The sequence below is a fragment of the Notothenia rossii genome (genome assembly GCF_949606895.1).
Source record: "Notothenia rossii genome assembly, chromosome: 1".
NCBI classification, from domain to species: domain Eukaryota; kingdom Metazoa; phylum Chordata; class Actinopteri; order Perciformes; family Nototheniidae; genus Notothenia; species Notothenia rossii.
Window position 1 is genome coordinate 8,788,027 of NC_136912.1, and position 24,845 is coordinate 8,812,871.

Here is a 24,845-nt window from a genome sequence, read left to right on the forward strand (position 1 = left end):
CAGCCGCTCTCCTTTCCATCTCTAAACCCAAACTCTGCAGCTTCTGGGACATGTTTTATTATTATGATTAGTAATGTAGACAACATACCTTCATCAAATGTACAACAAGTACAATATGTATCCACTATGAAACAGAAATCTATATACAATCAAATGAACTAAAGGCCTTTTAGACATTGAATATGTAAAACATTAGTTGTCATGATAACAAGGAAGAAGAGTGTTTTCTCTCAGGCAGCATCCCTTATGGATCATTATGGCATTTTGTTGCCTGAATTAAAGCAATCATGTTATCCTGTTCTCACTTTTTCCTCGTGAGATATTGGGTCTCGATTGATGAGGTTGTTAGGAAACATCACAACATGTTAAATTCCCTCATTAAGCTAAGAAAATATTGTTTTAACTACATCATAACTAACTTATTGTGCATTCACAACTGTACAATCCAGTTGTAATTTTATTTTATGGCCCCAAAACACATCACACCACATATTTAAGTAAGACTTTTGATTATATTCGCTCATTATATTCCTTATAGTGCAGACAGTGGATAATAATGTTATCTGACTATGATAGACTTAATAGACTGACAATTATTGTTACAGTGGATGAAGGGGGTGGGGTGTCTAAAGTCAAAGATGAATCTTGATTGGGCCAAATTTGACCCCGAGTCACTCAAAACAATGCTGCTGGGTCTTCCCAGACCCGAACACCAAATTATACACTTTTTTTTTTGAGACCTTCAAACTTAGCTAAAATGGTAAACATCCGTTTTGTAGTGTTTATATGGCTGTTGTGGAGGATATCATGAAGCCTTGTTCCGATAAAAAAACTAGTGCGTAGTTATTATATAATTTGAACTTGAAACGGGTCACGGGAGACCCGAACACAACACAAGGGTTAAAGTGACGTGCACATTTTCCCTGGCTTAATAGCAAAAGGGGATACTGTTCCAGTTTACATTTGAAGTTTTTAATATGTGAATTTCTGAGTCCAATTGTGTGTACTGGTCATTTAAAAAAAAAAAAAAAACAAGGAAACTGTTTACCGATTCAAATCACAGACCAGTTTAGTCGACTTGTATTGTTACAGGTCTACGTGTTGCAGGGAGCTTTGATAGTCTGGTCATTTGCTGTCCCCACATCTGGACCAATTACCAAAAAGCTTTGCCAACTAGATGAGTTTAGAATACAAACTCTGAGTCTGATAATCGCTAATGATACATAACCAACGCAATGTGTGCTTATTGAAAGTCGGACGAAAAACATGTTGTAATACTGTTTGCAGTCTACAAAGGCCTAACACTTCCTTTATCGTTCTGACATCTCCAAACAAACCAGTTGTTAAATGTCAGTGAACTGATGCCAAAGTTAAGGCCCTGCCCAGAGACCTGAGGCTGAGTTTCCACAGAGGAAAGTTGTCGGATGGCTGCATCAATCAAGTTCATAGGCGATAGTATATTATTTATTCAAACAGAGGAGAATCAAAATATTATGTTGGGTAACACTTTATATTAAGGTACACAATTTCACCATCAACTAGTTGTTAATTAACATGCATATTAGCAGTATATCGGCTCTTTATTAGTCATTATAAAACAAATATTAATGCCTTATTCTACATATTCTACAAGTAATAGGCCATTAGTTGAGAGTGTTTCCTCAATAACCCTCTAATTAGTGCTTATTTAAGTAGTAAGGAAGTTGATGTACATGAGTTTTGGTCTTAATATGCTCTGCTCAATATTTGACTTCCTGTTGCTGATGGCTGTTTGTCCCGCAGCTCCCAGGCTAAACAGGCCGAAACTCGCTCAGCCAGTCCAACATCTACCAGCATCAACAGTCTTCAAATACCAACTGCTGCCATAGAAAAAGCCCCACCCAGAGTCCAGAAGCTTATTTGTACCTTTAGGAGATTGTGTCCAATATGTTTGACATATCCCTAATCGATAGATTTATGATCGATAGATTTATGATTATAAAATTATAAAAGTAGGGTAGACATGTGGAGATTATCCGACTGAACAAAATGTGATCCGTCTCTTAAAAGTGTGTCAACCACAGACCTTATTTCGAGCTATTTTCCAAAATCCTATGGAGAAATTGCATCGCTTTTTTGTTGAGGGAACCGGAAGAAGCTTACTTCCGGGTTTTAGGACGCGTCACTGTGGCACTCTATTGAGGAAAAACTCTCAACTAATGACCTATTACTTGTAGATTACGGTCATGTAGAATGAGGAATTAATAAGTGTTTTATAATGACTAATAAAGAGCCAATATACTGCAATATGTATGTTAATTAACAACTAATGGACGGTGAATTTGTGTACCTTAATATAAAGTGTTACCAACCTGATGAACTCAGTTAGTTTTAGGTTCCTTTTGAGAGAAACCAATGTGTCTTATCCCTTTCAACTACTACCTGTTACTGCAGCTCTTTTTAGAGGGATTTTGATTCACAACTTTCAGAGTTTTCCTGACTTCACATGAGGTGAAGATGTTACTGTACATAGATAAGTTTATTTTGTTAAAGCGAATCACTGAGCTCTGTAGTTACTCTATGAGAAGCAGAAGAGTAAGAATACTTTATATCACTTATTACCCTTAGCCCAACAAATCTTCCTGGTTAATTAGGATCATTGATGGATGCCTTTCCTGCCCTGAGCCTATTTTTCAGGTCTCAGGCTCGAAAATGACATTACCTGAACAAATGAACATATCTTCCCTTCTAAAAGGGGAACATTAATAATCTTTTTTCTCAAAGCAAGGATCTGTGAGTTGGATGTAGAACAGTCAGAATCAATATAGATGTTTTTATTTTAAAGTAAATTCAGATTGAACACAGTAAAAAAAAAAAATTTATTGTGTCTGTCCAAAAAAAAAAGATTACTTATTGTGAAAACCACCTTTGAATGATGGGATGGTAGACTAAAAGCTTTAGGAATCTAAACTACAACATATAATAAGTACCCTGTATTAAGATCGATGTAAAACAAGAGAAATGTGACCGTTTTAGAGAGATCTAGCAACAAAAAAACACTTCTGGGGTCATTTGGGTAGATTTGACATATCTCTGACCCCCCTTGGTCGTTTTGATGATTGACATCTCCTTTTAACCGCTAGAGCCAATGGAATCGAGGGGAGGTTCCACATACACACACACATTAGCAAATAAGGAGTGAGAGTGAATTCCTAAATACCGAGGTCCAAACATGTTAGGGGGGTTCGGGGGTATACCGCCCCCCCCCCCCCCCCCCCCCCCCTCTTCCTGTTCATCGCTCTCTCTGTCCTCTACTCTGTCTCTTTGTTCAATCTCTCCCTCCTTGTTCACTTTTTGCTCCTCCTCACTTGTCGCTCCTGCCAGTGAATTAAAACAATTCAGCAATTTAGTTAATTTCACTTGTTTGTTTGCATTCTTTTTTTTAAATCTGTTTTGTTTGATTCTCAAAAGAGAAAAAGATGTAAGCAAATTGTGTTTTATACAATTGTATGTTATTATGACATCATAACTGCAGTAGATGTATGTTGTTTAAAAATTATGCCTATTGTCTATATTGTAAATGAAGACTACGTTATAGATGGATAGATCGATAGATGGATGGGGTTATTAAGCCTACATTATTTTTGTGTGACTGTACCTGCAGTTCATCCCTGACTTCCATCACTTTCTCTTTCTCTCCCTTTCTCTCTGCCTGTCCTGTCTCTTCCTTACCAAAGCTGAGCTTCGACTGACGTAGTGTTTTCATTATATCTGAGTCAGTGTAAAAAGAAAACAATACAATGTTATATCTTCAATGTTTTACTCAAATTGAAATGAAAGAAAAGCATTTCAACGTTTGTTAAAAGGTAATCCTTCTGACATTGGATGAATGTAATTAACTTTAGCTCTCTAGCTAGTTTATCCACACAATTTAAACCAAAGTATAGCCTATAGCTACAATATAAGTTAGTGTGCATGTTGTCGGACGTCCACTGACTAACGTAGAGCGTTCACACAGGATCTGCTAGTCATATGATGTCCTGATGAAGAGAAACACTAGCAGCTGCTGGACTCAGATCTCTAGATACCTCATCACTCCTCCGCTGCTCCGATACAAGTCCGGGCTGCGGTGGTTTGTTGATACATGTCGTCTTCTTCTGTTTGCGTTAATCGAGGCTACGTAGTTATGCAGCGCCCCCATCGTCAGTAAATGGAAGTACTACAAAGAATCCCTTTTAGTGCAGTTATTTCACAAGTTTAGTTATACACAGCTCGGAAAAAATTACCGAGGTCCGGACCTCTGTGACCTCAATGGTGGATACGGACCTGAAGGTGAGCATATCTCCGTGTTTTGCTAAAGCTACGTGTTCTGATGTCTGTGTTTGCTTCCCCTGTCGCGAGTTCTGATCGCTCAGTGATGATACTAATACCTATATAATCTGTGTAATCTCAGTTTTAATTGGATATCTTGTATGTGCAGTTACAATAAGTGATAAGGGTATCTTTACCTTGAGTTCTGTCCCAAGTGCGTTAGCATTTTTCAATCAGGGTTAATTTAGACGCTTCTTATGAGACTTGTGTTTTGATTTGGTAAAAATGGTTCATATCGTCAGTTAGCTGAGTTTCTTCCCGTTAATCTGGTAAAACACATTAATAGGTTTTTAAATATTAAGAAGCCCTGGGACACAGTTTGGTGAAAAAAAACTCGCAGCCCCCTCTACAGGGGGCTCTCGGGCTAAACAGTTTAAGCATTTTTAGGGTGGTTAGAAAAATGTAAACTGTTGTAACATCAGGATTATTTTTTGCCTCCAACTAAAATCTCTTGACAAAGAAATATGCAGGTAGCATGGTCATAGTTGAACTATTACATTGAAGACCATTGGAAAAACCCATTTGTCATTGGTCAACATGAGAGGTTATCCTGTACATGTTTGTCAAAAACTGTGTCTCCACATCAGTGTTTGGTTTACAGTACAGTGACTCCATGCTTATCTTTCCTTTGTGTTGGGGTCCATCCAGTGGACACTTTGCGCCATAACACCAGGAAGTGGTGGAAGTGTGTCGCTGTAGTGTAAAACAACAAAAACAAAATGAACTCAGTGCTGAGGTCTACAGTATTTTTAGAATGGTTTTGATCCTTGACATACGGAAAGCCATCAAGTTTTCCTTTTGTGTTTTTAAGACTTGTTTCCTGTAAGCTGAAATAACACTGAACACATTACTCACAAAAATAAACGGTCCCACATTACCCCAATACTCAGATCTCTTCACTAGCTCCCTGTAGCCTATAGGATCCAGTTCAAAATCCTCACCCTCACCTACAGAGCATTGCACGGTCAGACTCCTGCTTATGTGGCTGACCTAATTCATCCATACATCAGCCCGCCCACTCAGGTCACACATGCTCAATTGAATGTCTGTCCCACGCACTCACCTTAAGACTCGCGGTGATCGAGCGTTCGACGCCGTGGCTCCTAAAGTATGGAACGCTCTGCCCGCACACCTACGGTCCGCAGAATCTGTTGACTCCCTGTATAACGAATTTAAAGACATTCCTGTTTGGGCAGGCGTTTGGGTAACCGGTGCTTGATTTTATTCTATTTTATACTATATTTTATTGTGTTTTTATTGTGTTTTGGGTGCATTTATGACTTCTTAATCACGTGGTTTGAGTGGTCATTTATTATTGTATGATTCCTATGATGTTTTATTGTTTTGTCAAGCACTTTGTGACTTATCTGTGAAAAGCGTGTTATAAATAAACTTTACTTACTAACTTACTTACAAACAACAAATACCAGTGACCATGAAATTAATATGTTACTTTTGTTATTTAAAATTGTGCTTCTGAAGATTGTTATCTTGGATGAAAGACAAAATATTTAACCCGTTTCACATTGAGTTCTTGTTGAGTTCAGTGATTATAGAAATGTGCTGGGAGGGAAATCATTGGAAAAGGCATTTTTTCAAAGTATAAGAAAAGGAGGGTTTTGTGTATGCATGATGAGTTAAAACTGAGAACCTGGGAAGAGGTGTATTCTGGCTTTTTGCCAATCCCCGTTAGTCATGTGACCCTCATCACATTTCACCCAGTTGTTTCTACCACACACACAACAAACACACATGAGTGTTGACACAATGCAAACAAATGATTCAGCGTTTTGTATCACAAAGGAGGAAACTAGTTTTATAAAAATATGGCAAAACTACAGGAAGTAAATGGTAGGTCTAATTGTTATATCCTTAAAGAGTATCATTCAATAAATTAAAATGTTTCCTTATATGAGTTGTTGCCATACATACTCGTATAATGCTAAACTCTGTAGTTAGTTACTTATTTGTACTCATCAAAGTGAATGCTATCTCACTGATATCAGCCCCACTGTTTTCTGCTCGACAGCCGTACAATATCCAATCACTGATAGTGGAAACAAACATTTCTTCCTACAAACATTTACACAAAAATACATCAACTTATATTTTTTTAATTATGATTTAGCAACAGGAAATGTGTCATGAAATACAAATGATGTGTAAACCAGGCCTTCCTGCTCAGTGTTTAGTGCTCGAGTCTCTGCTTTCTCAGACCAAACATCTAGTTTATTTGACTGTTTTCTTAACTCACAATCACATATTTACAGATGTCTTTGATTCATAAGCCATTTTACCAGTAATCAATTATAAAACCTGGAATTTAAATATACAAGTTAACAGTTATTAACCAAACACATTTTGACACAAATGAAGATTTATCATATTATTTAGCTTCATTTTAGTTTTTCTAGCACTATAACTATTACACATATTGTATTAAGTACACTGTAGAGGCATTAATAGGCCTTTCTATTAAATGAAGCTTTATAACAATTGATTATAAAACATTTAATGTTATTATCAATTCTAACTAGCTTGACAAAGTTGGTGTCATTAGAAACAACCTTTTTTTTTTTTTAAAGTTACAATAAATCTTTAGCTTTACCAACGATCATATAGATATTCTCCATATGTGTTACGATTAATTGTTGAAGAGATAATTATTGGATTGTTGAGTAGATTAATGAATCCACTTATGTGTTGTATACAGAATCTAAACCATATGTTAATCAGTCACCACAGTAAATGTATCTTTTGGAAAATAAGATGGAAACTATACAGTTTTGACTCTAAAAATCGATGTTCGTTCCCTTGAATGAAAACAAATCAACAGATGAAATAAGATGAGTGATTAGGTGACTCTGACGGGAGAGATGATCAGAGGTGCAGTGTTTTCACGGCCACATTTAAGACCAGGACTAAAAAATGGGTAGAGTTTCTCAGTGAAGGAGCAGCCAGTGAAGGAGTAGATCAGAGCTGCAGCATCTACGTCATAAAAGGAGACCAGACCCTCCTCATAATCCACAAACACCCCCACCTTCTTAGGCCTTGACTTCAGAGAGAGACGGACAGAACGAGCATCATTGGCTTCGTACTCATTTCCATTTGTCAGACATATAGTCCAGTAACCGAACTGAGAGCTCAGTGTGATCTCTCCCTTCCTGTTGATCGACTCTCTGGCCACTCCTAAATACCATTCAGTCTTTCTTTTAACTTGAACCTCAAAGTAAAATCTGCCTGAAGAGAAACTCTGCTTTCCTAAAACACAGATATCATCAAAGAATCTCTCTGGGTTGTTTGGGAGCCTTATCTTTACATCACCATACCTCACTTGTTTCCCATCATCAGACAGGATGAAAGTGGGATGTGCAGTATCAGGATCAAGAGTCACATCCACTGCGTACCTCTGGACCCTCTTCAGCTCAGCTTCAATCAGCTTCTTCATCTCTTTACTGAGTGTCTCCTCCAGCTGAACCACAGCTCTCACCACAGTTCCCTTCACAGTCCCTTCATATGATGATGGAGGGATGCTGACCTTTGTCCAGTCCTTGGTGGGTGATGGGTGTTGGATGTTTAGGGACTGGACACCCTGGAGAAGCTGGAGGTGGTCTACAGACCGTGAGAGGTGCTCAACCTTTGCAACTCTCTTCTTCAGCTGAGAGATTTCCTGTTCCAGCTCTTTGATGAAGTCTTCAGCCTGTTTCATTCTCATGTTCTGCTTCCCTTCTATTGTTTGGATGAACTCATTCAGGTTTCTCTCAACAGACTCCTTCAGAGCAGTGAAGACCTGAACTCCTTCTGCTTTCTCTCTGTCTGCTACTTTCTTACTGAGGTCCACTGAGTGTTTGATCTCCTCAATCTTCAGTCGTCTCTTCCGGATCATTTCCTCACTTCTAGCCTCTTTCTTTCCCAGCGCTGCCTTCTCCCCTTCATATCCTTCTTTCAGAGGAACCACATCATGCATCTTGTGGTCTGAAACAGTGCAGAGCATGCAGACACATGTCTGGTCGGTCTTACAGAACAGCTCCAGAGGTTTATCGTGCTTCAGACACATCCTGTCTTCCAGGTTCTCCACAGGGTCGATCAGCTGATGTCTTTTCAGACCTGACATTGTCAGATGAGGCTCCAGGTGAGTCTCACAGTAGGAGGTCAGACACACCAGGCAGGACTTCAGGGCCTTCAGTTTGGTTTCAGTGCAGACGTCACAGGGAACTTCTCCTGGTTTGAAGACTTGATGCTCTGAGCTGCTGCTGCTGCTGCTGATGGCTTTCTGTTGAGCCGACTGTCTGAACTGAGCGACCATCTCAGAGATGAAAGTGTTGACGTGCAGCTCAGGTCTTGTGTAGAACTCTTTTTTACACAAGGGACACTGGCACCTGTCACATCTATCCCAGTGTTCAGTGATGCAGTCTTTACAGAAGTTGTGTCCACATGGTATAGTGACTGGATCAGTGAACAAATCCAGACAGATGGAGCAGAGGAACTGATCTTCAGATGGCAGGTAGCTTGCAGCAGCCATATCTACACACATAATGAGAAAGAAAAGAGAAAACATTTGAAACATCAATCATCAATTCATCATACATGGTTTTAACTAAATAACTTTGATAACTTGTAACAAGCCATGAGCAACTGTGACCATTTAACTCTGACAGGGTCAAGCATGCACCTCTGGCTAACAGCAATGAAAATACAGGTTTTGTCGAAAACATTTTTATTGAAAAATGACACTGCTCTTCTTACTGTGTGACCATAATTATTAATTTCCTCTAGCTGCTTCACATTAAAAGCCTCCAACTGTTTCTGTCATGGAAATATATTTATTTTGAAACAGCTAGAGGAAATGGGTGAAAGCATTATGTAGGAAGTGATCAGCAAAATCTAATAAGAGCAGGAGAGCAGAAGTGAATTAAAACTCCTCACAACAGAGATTCAGTTACAAGTTACTAAAGTACTATGAGTTGATACAAAGAGACTGTTTAAGCTGTTTAAAGTGGACTCTATATCAGATGTATGGTCATGTTGTTAGAGAAAAACAAGTTGGACGTAAAGGGTGGAGCTTTCTCCTGAGAATGGCTGTTTTGTGTTAATCCTTCTTGTTTAAGGGTAAATATAATCAGATGTACTCACCAGTGTTTGACAGAGACTCTGCTGTGTTGTTGAGAAAGATCTGATGAACTCAGTTTGTATTTTCTTTAGACAGAAACAGAGACTAGTCTCGACCGCAGTGTGGCTGCCTCTCTGACTAACTTAACTTTTGTTTCCTGAGTGTGACGTGTAAGCTCCTGTAGCTCCTCCTCTCACTGCAGCTGGTTTGTTCCCTCCCTCTGATCTGCATGGGTTTTGAGAAATACCAGGTGTTCTCTGATAGTTAGGGAGCAACGCTGGTGCTTTACACGTGTGAGGAGTGAGGTGTGTCAAAGCTGTTTCTAATCTTTATTATGATGAACATTTTCAGTTACATTCATTTGAAACACATGTCAGTAAAATGTCATGGATGACATAATCTACATAGTTAAAGACTTATTTCCATTGTAGAACTTGAACTTGAACTATACTGGTTTCCCGTCTCCCACCGCATCAACTACGAAATACTGGTCCTTACTTACAAATCCCCCCCCCTATCTCACTGACCTCCTCACCCCCTACCAACCCCAACGGTCCCTCAGATCGACCTCAGCCGGTCTCCTTTCCATCTCTAAACCCAAACTCTGCAACTTCTGGGACATGTTTTATTATTATGATTAGTAATGTAGACAACGTACCTTCATCAAATGTACAACAAGTACAATATGTATCCACTATGAAACAGAAATCTATATACAATCAAATGAACTAAAGGCCTTTTAGACATTGAATATGTAACATTAGTGGTCATGATAACAAGGAAGACGAGTGTTTTCTCTCAGGCAGCATCCCTTATGGATTATAATGGCATTTTTTTGCCTGAATTAAAGCAATCATATTATCCTGTTCTCACTTTTTCCTCGTGAGATATTGGGTCTCGATTGATGAGGTTGTTGCCTAATGCTGAATCATAACAACATGTTAATTGTCCTCAATGCACTGTATAAAAAGAGACAATACAGAATGATATCTCCCAGTGATTGAACCTCTTAAATCAAGGTCACTTTAAATATTAAAAGAAACAGTTAAAACCATGAACAAATAAAAATCTTGCTGTTTTACAGGTGGCTGTTAAATCCATTTCTTGGTTTTTAATTTTGACTTTTTTGTGTCTCTGTTGCAGGAAGGAGAAAGCAGCAGGTAGCCATAGAGATGGCGGGCATGGCAAAGGTGAGCACAAACAGTTCTTATCGTGTTGTAACGCTTCCTCTTATCTCCTGTCAATCATTTACAGTGTGCTTCATAGTAAGAGGAAAATGATCAAGTTGCAAAATATATACAAATATTTCTTAGTTTCTCAAATATATAAAACATTTTACCTGAGGAAATCTCTGTGCAAACATCTCTGTATATTATCTACCATATTGGTGTTGTTGTTGTTGTTGTTGTTGTTGTTGTTGTTGTTGTTGTTATTGTTGTTATATCACTGATATTTAGTTTTCCCCATAAACCCATCAATTCAAGAATTCCATTAAAATGCAATCCATAATTCAGATTATGTACCAACATTAATTATTATTATTATTGTTAGTAGTAGTGTTATTAATATTAGGCATGATAAAAGTGATTCTTAAAACATTATTTCTATTATTATTTTTATTTTAATACAAATATTGTTTAATTATTATTATTCTAATAAAAATAATAATAATAATACTAATAATATTTTAGTAGAATTGGTAAGCACTATTTTTAGGTTTTATTTTAAAAGCTTTACTTCCTGTATTAGTCTTTTATTTTATATTATGATTTATCTAGTCCGATCACGATCGACCGGTCGATCAAGAGTGTGGTGCGGGTAGATCGCGGACCGTTAAAAAAAAAAGTAACAAAAGAAAGAAAAATAAAATTAAAATAATAATGTTTGAAAAATACGTTTTTAGATATAAACCTATCATCCACCACCCCATTAGCAGGTGCCACTTGATTGACGTATATTTGAGACACCTCAATAATATAATACATTAACCGTGCTTTACGTGAACCTCATCATGACACAAGAGACAACGGCAGGACTGTAATTTCCCGTGTTCAGTGAACGCAACAGAGGCAAGACACCAGACCAATCAGAGAGTTGCATGGAAATACACGTGTGCTTGTGTCATTAAAGCTCGGCTCTGTGTGTGTGTGGCAATAGCGCATTTAGTGTGATAGAGAGGGAGAGAGAGAGGGAGAGAGGGAGAGAGGGAGAGAGGGAGAGAGGGAGAGAGAGGGACCGGTGCTAGCAGGGACCGTGATGTTAGCATCTGGTTAGCTAGCTGCACTAACGGACATAAGGAGCTGTTTCCACAACAAGCTGGAGGACAGTCCTCTCCTGTCAGACAGAGGGGCTCAGGTGAGCTGAAGGACCCTGAGTGTTTAGAACGGTTTTGTCACAAATTATTCAAAAGATTATTTGCGCGGCACACCTTCATATGATCATTATAGTTATACAAACAATAAGAGAATAAATGAAAACCAGGTATGAAATAGCCTACTCGATGGCAGTAAAACAAGAATACAGTTTAAAAGTAATGTAATGTAATGTAAAAAGGGGAGTGATTTGTAAAATATCCATAAAGAAAAAGAAAATCTGTTTACAGTTCTGTTTCATATGGGTGCGTGGAGAGGTATCCATAGATCTCTTCATGTTGCTCTCAAAGTGCACCAGATTGATGCTTTCAACCCTCAATATTTAAAAAAAAATCTTCCCGGGGGAGCATCCCCCCGGACCCCCCTAGAGGAGGTGAGGTCCGCCCCCCAATAGCACTTTACCCCTGCCTATATGCCGTGAGCTGATTATGGAGCCTTCATTGTAACAGTAATTCAGATGCAATTAGCCTATATAAAAGGCCTCAAATTGGAAGCATTGTCTGGGCCGTCTTTTTCACTCAATTCTGCAATAGGTATATCTCGCCTTTCACTTAGGCCGAGGTCGGTGATCTTGGGCTTAAAAAGGTTGGTGACCACTGATCTAGTCTATATCAATATCAATATGTCAAACTCAAATACACAGTGGGCCAAGAAAAAATCTGTACTAGTCGAGGGCCGGACTGGATCAATTTTTATTGCAAAACTTATTGAAATGAACTTATTGCACATATTATACCTGGAACTAACAAAGCTTAAATTATTGCCTATAAAAACATTAAACATTAAATAATCAGTTGCATTCATTTCTTATGGCTCTATCTGCAGATTTTCTGGAGTCATTTCTTATGATTACATTTTTCCACAGGCCAACAACAGCTTCAAAGAACTTTTCCCTCAAAGAAAAAAACAAACATGCCCTGTTGTCTCAAGAAAGAAAGTGCAGAAGGAAACATTGAAACTCAGTTTGCTGCTCTGCTATGCTAGTTCAGATACTTGGCATCTCATCTTGGGTGCAAGGTCATCAATGTTTGGGGCCAGGCTCTGAGCGGAGGTGTGCGTGCAATATACCGGAGGGCCAGATCTAATAGTAATTAGAAATTATCCTGCGGGCCGAAATTAAATCCACCACGGGCCGGATTTGGCCCCCGGGCCTTGAGTTTGACACATGTGCTCTAAGGTTTCCCTTGACAAAGCTGTGCTGTATCGAGTGTGCATTTCACAATAAGCGTTTGCATCTTGAAAAGTACGAGTGGCTCACAGATCAGATCTGATTATTGATCACTCAGAAACAGTTTGACTTCCTGTTGCTGACGGCTGTTTGTCCCGCAGCTCCCCGACCTGAAGGACGCTGAGGCGGTGCAGAAGTTCTTCCTGGAGGAGATCCAGCTGGGGGAGGAGCTGCTGGCTCAGGGTAACACACACACACACACACACACACACACACACACACACACACACACACACACACACACACACACACATACACACACACACACACACACACACACACACACACACACACATACCTCCACACACACAAACAGAGCTATTGGCTAGCTAACCAACCAGAGGCAGACTGGGCTCTGGTTTCAGACAGAGGGTGAAAAGAGGTGCTGCAGCACAGACAGTATGAGAATAATAAAGAGCTTTTCGAACATTAAAGGATGGAGACATGTCACAGTAGAGTTACTACATACTGATATGAACCTGAAAATGAGCATAATAGGGCCCCTTTAATAACAATGTTGAGATACTTGTACTTGAGGTAGTTGTACTTAAGTAATACTTTAGTATTCTAGTTTAGTTTGACAAAGTGTTACCCTTTAAATAACAAAAACACATTGACTTACATCATATGATGCAGTACTGTACTACCAAGTAATGGCTCCATAATGACAAACTACAACTTTGGAAAACATTATGCTGATAATACTTCTTTACTTTTACTTAATTAACATTTTGAATGCATGACTATTTTTAGGCTGGCTTATTAAGTGAAGTGTCTGAGTACTTCCCTCACCTGTGTGTCCTCTCCACAGGAGACTATGAGAAAGGCGTGGACCACCTGACCAACGCCATCGCAGTGTGTGGGCAGCCCCAGCAGCTGCTGCAGGTGTTGCAGCAGACTCTGCCTCCACCCGTCTTCCAGATGCTGCTCACCAAACTGCCCAGCATCAACCAGGTAGCACAACTCTTACAAAAACAAAATCAAACTGCTGCTGTTGCACCAGGTATCACACGTTGCTGCTGGGATAAGGTCCTTTGTCCAGGCAAGAATTTTAGCTGTGCAGTTTATTTTCTTACGTTTCATCAATTAAAAGAAAAAGGAATAATGTTCTTACATCTTCTCTTGTCTTGGTCAAAGAAAACATATATTCTATTTCTCCACATATCTACCATTAAGCACCAAATCCCCCGTTTCCACCTTCAATCGAAAACATAAACATATACTCTAAATTAATGAATTAAAATGACACTAAATAGGACTTCCGGAAGATGGCGACATGAGTAGCAACACTATCTTCTACCTCTCGCAAGTTGGACAAAATAAACCCTCATAAATGCTCAACTCGATACCTAAAACCAGGAAATGAGGAGAGGGATCAGACGAAGTAGCCGAAGAAATAACAGAAAACAAGAAACAGCGAAAGATCAACCAGGAGTGACAGAAAACTCGAAGCAAGAAAACAACGGAGACGAGGACGAAGAAGCTAAAATTACGGAGACGGGCCATTCCGAGACACTGCGAGCCGGTCGGAGGCGAAAGAAACAATGATTGAAATGTCGAATCCGACTCACCAGATGCAGGAAAAAATGGTAGACCTTGAAGGAAGATCAAGGAGGAATAATATCCGAATATTCGGGGTGCCAGAGGAAACAGAGGGGGAGTCGGTTACCAAATACGTGGAGCAACTCCTGAGCACTGAGCTGGAGCTACAGGAGGGTAACGTTATTAATCTCAACATTCAAAGAGCGCACAGAGCCCTCGCTCAAAAGCCGCCTCCGACCGCTACCCCCAGGTCAATAGTGGTCCATTTCTTGCAATTCGACACGAAAGAAGTCATTCTTAAGAAAGCATGGCAGAAGAAAATGAGTGTAGGGGGCACACGCATATTCTTTGACCACGACTATGCAACCGAGTGGTCCAGAAAAGAAAGTCATATCTAGGCATCAAGAAAGTATTGAAGGACAGAGGAATACGTTTCCAGACACCACTCGCTAAAATATGCATTTATTGGGAAGCCGGAGTGAAGACCTATGATGACGCCATAGACGCCGCCAGGGACCTGAGGGAGAGGGGACCCGAGATGGAGGTACCAGGCGGAGCCGCCGCACCTGTGGAGGAGAGGAGGGCGCAAAGCGGTCTGGCAACGAGTCAAGGGAAAGGAAGGAAGACACGACGAGAGAAATGTTGCAAAAATGGAAAGCGTAGGACTGTTTTGCTTGAATAACTTTCATTGAGGATTGAAGAAATATACAGGCTTTTTTTTTGTATTGGATACCAACGGAGAGAGGTAGGCCAGTGTTAATGTTGGACATGCCTAGACAGCACGTAACCCCATGAGTTGGGTATAGTCTCAAGTCTAGAGAGGGGTCCTCTTACGGGAGGATTTCCCCTGCACCCACCAACGGGGTATTGGGGATGTTAGAACCCATTTTTGTTTATTATTACATGCTACTTGTTGGACGCTTTTATTCAAAGCAACTTACATACTGTGGACAATCCACACAGGAGCAATTTGGGGTGAAGTGTCTTGCCCAGGGACACAACAAGATGCTGACTGCAGTGGGGTTTGAACCTGTGACCCCCTGATCCCAACACCAAGGCGTTAACCACTGCGCCACACGCTTATGTGTGTTTTGTTAACGACTGTTTAGCCCAGAGCTTTGAGGGAGCATACCAGAAGAATAACCTACCAATACACATAAATGGTTAACACTAAGATATTGTCGCTAAATGTGAATGGTCTTAACGTACCAAAGAAGAGAGAAAAGGTTATTACAAAGTTGAAAAAGGAAAATGTGCAAATTATATTCCTCCAAGAGACTCATTTAACATATTTGGAACATGAGAAATTAAAGAAATAGGTCTAGAATGTGTGTGTGTGTGTATAGGTCAAAAGTTCAGAATGTTCTATCTAGTTTCACATGCCTGGTTTCACATGCCTGAAACAACAAAGAAGGAAACATACATCCTTTCCATTCACAGCCAATTTAGCATCTTTTTATCAATGGTAAGCTTAATAGAGGTAGGTGAGGTAAAGGTCAGGTCTGACACGCCCACTTACACAGCAGAACAGTCAACAATTGACTATTTTTAAATCTGACTTGAAAGGCCTTGTGAAAATGTGAGATGTTTCATGCATAACTTTGAGCAACAAATGAAACAGCAGTTATTGTTGTTTAGATTCTAAAATGAGATACAATATAATCCTGCTTACCTTAACATATACTCAGTTTTTAACCACTGAAATATAAAATAAAATAAAAGGCTATTTTGCCATGTTTTTTAAAATCTTGCCTGATTGATAGATTGGTTTTGATCCTTGACATACGGAAACATATCAAGTTTTCCTATTGTGTTTTTAAGACTTGTTTCCTGTCATCTGAAATAACACTGAACACATTACTCAGACAAACTAAGACCAGTGACCTTGAAATTAGTATATTGATTTTTTATTTAAAATTGTGCTTGTGAAGATTGTTATCTTGGATGAAAGACAAAATATTTAACCCGTTTCACATTGAGTTCTTGTTGAGTTCAGTGATTATAAAAATGTGCTGGGAGGGAAATCATTTGAAAAGGCATTTTTTCAAAGTATAATAAGGAGGGTTTTGTGTATGCATGATGAGTTAAAACTGAGAACCTGGGAAGAGGTGTATTCTGGCTTTTTGCCAATCACGTTAGTCATGTGACCCTCATCACATTTCACCCAGTTGTTTCTACCACACACACAACAAACACACATGAGTGTTGACACAATGCAAACAAATGTAGGACATCATGTTGATTCAGCGTTTTATATCACAAAGGGGGAAACTAGTTTTATAAAAATATGGCAAAACTACAGGAAGTAAATGGTAGGCCTAATTGTTATATCCTTAAAGAGTATCATTCAATAAATTCAAATGTTTCCTTATATGAGTTGTTGCCATACATACTCGTATAATACTAAACTCTGTAGTTAGTTACTTATTTGTACTCATCAAAGTGAATGCTATCTCACTGATATCAGCCCCACTGTGTTCTGCTCGACAGCCGTACAATATCCAATCACTGCTAGTGGAAACAAACATTTCTTCCTACAAACTTTTACACAAAAATACATCAACTTATATTTTTTTAATTATGAATTAGCCTCAGGAAATGTGTCATGAAATACAAATGATGTGTAAACCAGGCCTTCCTGCTCAGTGTTTAGTGCTCGAGTCTCTGCTTTCTCAGACCAAACATCTAGTTTATTTGACTGTTTTCTTAACTCACAATCACATATTTACAGATGTCTTTGATTCATAAGCCATTTTACCAGTAATCAATTATAAAACCTGGAATGTAAATATACAAGTTAACAGTTATTAACCAAACACATTTTTAACACAAATGAAGATGTATCATATTATTTAGCTTAATTTTACTTTTTCTAGCACTATAACTATTACACACATTTAATTTAGTACAAAGTAGAGGCATGTAAATGCCTTTCTCTTTGACAAAGCTTTATGACAAAATTAAATATAATACATTTAATGTTATTATCAAATCTAACTATAGCTTGACAAATTTGGCGTCATTAGAAACAACCTTTTTTTTAAGTTACAATAAATCTATAGCTTTATCCAACGTTCATATATTCTCCACATGTGTTACGATAAAGTGTTAAAGAGATAATTATTTTATTGTTGAGTAGATTAATGCATCCAATTAAATGTTATTATGTAAATCAACCACCACATTAATCTTATTTTGTAGAAAATAAGATGCAAACTATACAGTTTTGACTCTAAATATCGATGTTTGTTCCCTTGAATGAAAACAAATCAACAGATAAGTGATTAGGTGACTCTGACAGGAGAGATGATCAGAGGTGCAGCGTTTTTACGGCCATATTTAAGACCAGGACTGAAGTATGGGTAGAGTTTCTCAGTGAAGGAGCAGCCAGTAAAGGAGTAGATAAGAGCTGCAGCATCTACGTCATAAAAGGAGACCAGACCCTCCTCATAATCCACAAACACCCCCACCTTCTGAGGCCGAGACTTCAGAGAGAGAAGGACTGACGGATCATCATTGGCTTTGTACTCGAATCCCTTTGTCAGCCATATAGTCCAGAAACCATCCTCAGGGCTCAGTGTGATCTCTCCCTTCCTGTTGATCGACTTTCTGGCCACTCCAAAATCCCACTCTGTCTTTCCTTTAACTTGAACCTCAAAGTAGAATTTGCCTGAAGAGAAACTCTGCTTTCCTAAAACACTATTAGCTTCTGAAAATCTCTCTGGGTTGTCTGGGAGATTATTTTCAACATCACCATCACAGACATGTTTCCCATCACCGGACAGGATGAGATCAGGATGTGCTGTATTAAGATCAAGAGTCACATCCACTGCGTACCTCTGGACCCTCTTCAGCTCAGCTTCAAGCAGCTTCTTCATCTCTTTACTGAGTGTCTCCTCCACCTGAACCACAGCTCTCACCAGAGTCCCTTCATATGATGATGGAGGGATGCTGACCTTTGTCCAGTCCTTGGTGGGTGATGGGTGTTGGATGTTTAGGGACTGGAAACCCTGGAGAAGCTGGAGGTGGTCTTCAGAGCGTGAGAGATGCTCAACCTTTGCAACTCTCTTCTTCAGCTGAGAGATTTCCTGTTCCAGCTGTTTGATGAAGTCTTCAGCCCGTTTCATTCTCATGTTCTGCTTCCCTTCTATTGTTTGGATGAACTCATTCAGGTTTCTCTCAACAGACTTCTTCAGAGCAGTGAAGACCTGAACTCCTTCTGCTACCTCTCTGTCTGCTTCTTCCTTACTGAGGTCCACTGAGTGTTTGATCTCCTCAATCTTCAGTTGTCTCTTCTGGATCATTTCCTGAATTCTAGCCTCTTTCTTTCCCAGTGCTGCCTTTTTACCTTCATATCCTTCTTTCAGAGGAACCACATCATGTATCTTGTGGTCTAAAACAGTGCAGAGCATACAGACACATGTCTGGTCGGTCTTACAGAACAGCTCCAGAGGTTTATCGTGCTTCGGACACATCCTGTCTTCCAGGTTCTCCACAGGGTCGATCAGCTGATGTCTTTTCAGACCTGACATTGTCAGGTGAGGCTCCAGGTGAGTCTCACAGTAGGAGGTCAGACACACCAGGCAGGACTTCAGGGCCTTCAGTTTGGTTTCAGTGCAGACGTCACAGGGAACTTCTCCTGGTTTGAAGACTTGTTGCTCTGAGCTGCTGCTGCTGCTGGCTTTCTGTTGAGCCGACTGTCTGAACTGAGCCACCATCTCAGAGAACAAAGTGTTGACCCTCAAATCTGGTCTTGTATTAAAAGCCTCTTTACACATTGGACACTGGCACCTGTCACTTCTATCCCAGTGTTCAGTGATGCAGGTTCTACAGAAGTTGTGTCCACATGATGTGCTGACTGGATCAGTGAACACATCCAGACAGATGGAGCAGAGAAACTGATCTTCAGATGGCAGATAACTTGCAGCAGCCATATCTACACACATAATGAGAAAGAAAAGAAAAAACATTTAAAACATCAATCATCAATTCATATCATATATAGTTTTAAAGAAAGAACTTTGATAACCGCAGTAGACAAAGGGTGTTGCTATAGCAACACATCATGTCTTTGTTTACACCTATGGTTTACACGCGAAATCGGGGTGGGGTCATATGACCCGCTGGCGGAAATAGGTATAAATGGCAATTTCTTTGGCGATTTCTTCAATCTGACTTCATATTGACAATTTTTAACAACAGAGGGTGCTACATAACACACTTTCAGGAAAAGTCACGGACTGGGAGACTTTAATATTTTATTGAAAAAAAGTTACATACAATAAAAAAACAGCTGTGGGTCAAATTGACCCGATGGCGGTTCTAATCCCATGTAATTGTAGAATGAACACAGTCTTCCTTTGAATATGTATAAGTCAGGTGTCTTGAGTAGTCAAAATTACCTACAAATCATTGTACACATTTGTAAATATTATTTTCCACTTGTTACCATTGTGAGTCTATTTTTATGCAGCTCTGCGTGAATTTGTGGCTACAATTCAGGCTAATACGCTACCAGAGGTGGAATAAGTACTCAGATGTTGTACTTGAGTAAAAGTAGAAGTACTCAGATCTTGTAGTGAAAGTAGAAGTACTCAGATCTTGTACTTGAGTAAAAGTAGAAGTACTCAGATGTTGTACTTGAGTAAAAGTAGAAGTACTCAGATATTGTACTTAGGTAAAAGTAGAAGTACTCAGATCTTGTACTTGAGTAAAAGTAGAAGTACTCAGATGTTGTAATTGAGTAAAAGTAGAAGTACTCAGATATTGTACTTAAGTAAAAGTAGAAGTACTCAGGTCTTGTACTTGAGTAAAAGTAGAAGTACCAGAGTGTAGGAATACTCTGTTACAGTAAAAGTCCTGCATTCAAAATGTTCCTCAAGTAAAAGTAGAAAAGTATTCTCATCAAAATATAGTTGAAGTAGATACAGTAAAAGTAGTCATTGTGCAGATTGGTCCATTTCAGAATAACATATGATATGTTTTATAATGATTGATCATTAAAGTGTTATCAAAGCTGGTAAAGGTGCAGCTAGTTTGAATGACTTTGTATACTGCAGGGTAGCTTGTGGATTTACTCCAGGTGGAACTGATTTAACACTTGATTAGATTTCACATCATTCATCCACATCTGTGAAGTAACTGAAGGTATTAAATACATTTAGTGGAGGAAAAGTACACCATGTACCTCTGACTCGTGTTTACTGCCAACCTAAAAGTACCTAAAAAAATAGTAATCAATAATGTATTGAAAAGTTATTTGGCTGATTGTTGTATATCGGCTCCGCCAGGTTATATGGGATGCCCAGTCTACGTACAGATGGGTTACTCATTTTGAAATATTAAACTTAGTTTTCTTTTCTTTAATTTTTCATCCTCATGTAGAATGCTATCACGAAACACACATTTGGTTGTTTATAGCATAAAGAACATCTGATTTAATATGAGGTAGGGAAATAATAATTTGAGTATAAGTACGTGTATATAAATATGTCATTTACAACAGCTGTAAGATGCTTGAAAATGCACCTTGAAAATGCTGGAAAAGTGCTTGAATTTGACTTTGGAAAAGGTGTAAGAACCCTGAATCAACCTCACAACAAGATGTGTGTATATTACAATTATTAATGTCATATTTCAAGATGATTACTTAGATATTACAATATGGTTGGTTGAGCTGGAGTTCATTATTGAGCTTACACGTTAACATCACAGTCATCTGAAGAACAAACCCAAACCTTGTTCTTTTTATGAATTGCATCACCAAATTGGTATCAAATAAACAGTAAGCATTGGTAACACAACTTCCAAAGTTACAGTAAAATAAAAAGGACCCTGACTCGGACAATACACAATCCAACATGTTCAACGAAGAGAATCAGTTATATTGTTTGTACACATGGTACTTTACATATATCTGTTTGTTTAAGGTGTCCAGGTGATGCAGACAGGCTGGACCAGAGAGTGAGAGACAGAACTGGACTCCTCACAGCAGTGAACTTCAGCACAGGTACAAATACTATTTTTTTCATACTGTACAAAGAATCAAGAAAGTATTGACTTTAATACACTGATATACATTCCATTAAACAATACTAGATCACCTACACATCAGTGAAGTTGAGGGTTTTTTCTGTGCAAAAAGTTACATTTAGATGTTAACAAGCAATATGATTTTGTCAGCTTTCTAATTTAATGTATTAAAGGCAAAGATATTTAACACATAGTGAGAACTGCTACTATTTATCTCTCAATATTGTCTGTAAAAAACGTGGTAAAAGTTATTGTTTCAGTGAGACAACAGAGCAAGCTTCTACAGTTGCACTACGTTTTGATAACAGTTCAATATTATTTTGATAATAACATATATTTCAATGTTGATGAACTTCATACTTTTCATTCATAATCTGATTGTCTTTGTAGCTCACTGTTGAAATAAATAAAAAAACATTACAATTACAAAATAATTATATCTACAGCCCCTAAACACACAAACACACCGCTTTCATAAATAACACACTTCTTCTGCAATAATATGTTTTATGTTTCCTGTAATTTTTGTTAGGAAAGGACATGCCTGAAAGACACGACATTTTCTCCTTCTCTGAGGGTCAAGAAGAACATCCAAGAGGAAAATTAAAAGCTGATGCTATGAGATTTTAAGACCAGTACACTACTTTTATTGTAACAACAGTCAGCTGATCGAATGCACCTATTTCCACATCTACAATCCATCAGCTGATTATTTCTATTTGCCTCGCTTTATGAGCTTCACATCACTTGTACCACAGAGTTTGCAACGTCACAAATAAATGGGGCCAATCTTCAGTCAGATATGAATGTGTAATCTAACATTTTCAGTAAGAATAATGGACAAAAGGAGTGCAAATACAATTTATTGAAATGTGAACCAAAAGTTAATCAAATGTTTTGAATTAAACGCACATATGGACAGAAGGTGTAAACCTATTAAATGTATAAGTAAACACATTTAGTCAAATAAAGTGACAGATTAGGCCTGTGCAGTTGGTATCAGCTTTGCCCAGCATGGGCTCCTCCATCAGTCCCTCCCCCCAGTCCCCCCAGTCCCCCACACAGAGGTTTCTCCCTGAAGTCTCTGCAACTTTCTGGACACCACGCTGTCTCAATCCGTCCACACTGAATATGAGAGGGGGAAAATGAAAATAACAAATGCTTGAGACAATAAGAAACATAAAGTTGACTGTTGAGTTGCTCAGTTTTTTTAGATTGTCAATACTATTACTGTATAACTAATGTATCAGGTTAAGAGGCACATTCAAATAAAGATTGGTCTTTAAATACATGTTGTCTTTTGAATTGTTTGTCTAAAGTCAAGGATCTAGAACTGGTACTTAGTTTTAATGATACAGTCTGGTTATTATGCTGTTTGGAGGAGACCTCACAGCTAAGAGCACTAACTAGCTACCATCACATGTACCTTAGCTTGACTTAAATGTATTAAACGTATAATTAAGTGATATCAAAATATAAATAACTAATGTCATGCAAACATATTAATATTTGCTTGATTCCAATGTTGAATTTAGCACAATTGCATACAAACGTTAAGGGATTTTAAGATTCTGAAGTATTAAGCTAAAAACTCAATAACTTAGATTATTATTTATAGTTTTGCTGAATAGTTTCATGTCCGCTTACCTTAGAAACGTAAAATACCACGACAGTGTGCCTTTGGGGAGCATGTTAGCTTAGCTTGGTAGCTTCAGCTAGCTCTGGAACTTTCAGCTCGGTGGCACCAGGTCCCGCCTCGGCTCCGCCTCTTTGCCCTTATTTGGAGCAGGCGGGAGTTGAACTCTGACGTCACTGTCGAGCCGTTAGTGGCCGACTCCGCCTAAGGGCTTCTCGGCAACTCTGCAGAATCCTATGGGTGACGTCACGGACCCTACGTCCATTTATATATACAGTCTATGGTTTGATTGTCATTACAAATTAAAAATATATTTACATTTTTTTTTTTTTTTTTTTTTTATCATCAGTAAAATGTATAATCTACAATAAAATCTCGTTTAAAATTATTTTACGATGTCTTAAACTACTGATAAGTCACATGTTTCCTGCCTGGCCCCAGCGTGTATCATTACCCTCTCTCGTCCGGGCGGTAAGAAAGGAGCCCTCAGCCAGAGCAGCTGCAGCCAACAAGCTGACTGTTGCTATCTGTAAACTATGCCGCCGAAACATAATTTCAGCCAATCAGCGTCGTCAGATCTGATGCTCAAAGGGTGCCCTGTCAGTGCCCTGGCCTGTGTGTCTGTGAGTTGTTTAGACTCATATCCAAAGTGACGCTACAGTAGTTGTCGAGGATGGCTGCGTCTGCAGGTGGAGACTCCGGTGCTAGTGGATCGCCGGAGCTGTAGATTAACATTTACATGCTTGTTGTAGTTTTAAGGGCAATGCCTGTAGCACCATGGAGCAAATGTGTGGGCTGGACCTGTATTTTACAGGAAAGGAGTTAGCAGAGGGAGTTGTCGATTCTTGTTCAGTTTTCATCTTCCTCACCCTCTCAGACTTTGAGTTGCGCGCGCTGCTAAAGAGACGCGCTACCATGGAAACCAAACAATGGTGTAGCTGTATTAAAGTCCGAGTGGAAACAGTGAGTAAATCTGATTTTGTCAGAAATCGGGAGAAATGTGGGAGTCTCCCGCGAAAATCGGGAGGGTTGGCAAGGATCTCACACACACACACACACACACACACACACACACACACACACACACACACACACACACACACACACACACACACACACACACTGCAAGACCGTTTGAGTGTAGCAGCTGGTATGGACCATACCAACATGCAACATGAATGTCGCCAGTTGTCATGACTCAACTTATACTGCAACACCGGTCTCGAGTACTACAACACAAGTAACAAGTTACTAAATCAGAATCAGAATACCTTTATTAGTCCCACAGAGGGACATTTTACAAAGTACTAAGAGCTGATACAAAGAGACTGTTTAAGCTGTTTAAAGTGGACTCTATATATGGTCATGTTGTTAGAGTTGGGTGGAGATTTCGTCTGAGTAGAGCTGAAGTTTTGTGTTAATCATGCTTGTTGAAAGTGTAAATATAATCAGCTGTACTCACCAGTGTTTGACAGAGACTCTGCTGTGTTGTTGAGAAAGATCTGATGAACTCAGTTTGTATTTTCTTTAGACAGAAACAGAGACTAGTCTCGACTGCAGTGTGGCTGCCTCTCT

General features: G+C 39.0%; 2 protein-coding genes across 2 annotated transcripts; one reads left to right on the top strand and one right to left on the bottom strand.

Annotated features, from left to right (window-relative positions):
* Positions 1–5,928: 5,928 nt before the first annotated feature.
* LOC307045468 (uncharacterized protein) lies at positions 5,929–24,845 on the bottom strand. Its single transcript, XM_079691146.1, has 4 exons — positions 24,733–24,845; positions 17,890–19,538; positions 13,853–13,996; positions 5,929–8,899 (listed from the first exon to the last, which is right to left on the bottom strand). The coding sequence occupies exons 2-4, from the start codon at positions 19,534–19,536 to the stop codon at positions 7,205–7,207; spliced, it is 3,486 nt and encodes a 1,161-aa protein (XP_079547272.1). The 5' UTR covers positions 19,537–19,538; positions 24,733–24,845; the 3' UTR covers positions 5,929–7,204.
* Positions 10,610–16,351, top strand: LOC307028492 (uncharacterized protein). The gene is made up of 3 exons (XM_079663562.1): positions 10,610–10,650; positions 13,162–13,243; positions 13,872–16,351. The coding sequence occupies exons 1-3, from the start codon at positions 10,633–10,635 to the stop codon at positions 14,273–14,275; spliced, it is 504 nt and encodes a 167-aa protein (XP_079519688.1). The 5' UTR covers positions 10,610–10,632; the 3' UTR covers positions 14,276–16,351.

Coding starts and splice junctions, on each gene's coding strand:
- LOC307028492 (XM_079663562.1), top strand. Junction 13,244..13,871: donor GGAGGAGCTGCTGGCTCAGG/GTAACACACACA, acceptor TCCTCTCCACAG/GAGACTATGAGAAAGGCGTG.
- LOC307045468 (XM_079691146.1), bottom strand. CDS start 19,536: ATGGCTGCTGCAAGTTATCTGCCATCTGAAGATCAGTTTCTCTGCTCC. Junction 13,997..17,889: donor TCTCTCCTGTCAGAGTCACC/TAATCACTTATC, acceptor GATGCTGGGCAG/TTTGGTGAGCAGCATCTGGA. Junction 8,900..13,852: donor CCTGTGGAGAGGACACACAG/GTGAGGGAAGTA, acceptor CAAATGTTTTCT/CTTTTCTTTCTCATTATGTG.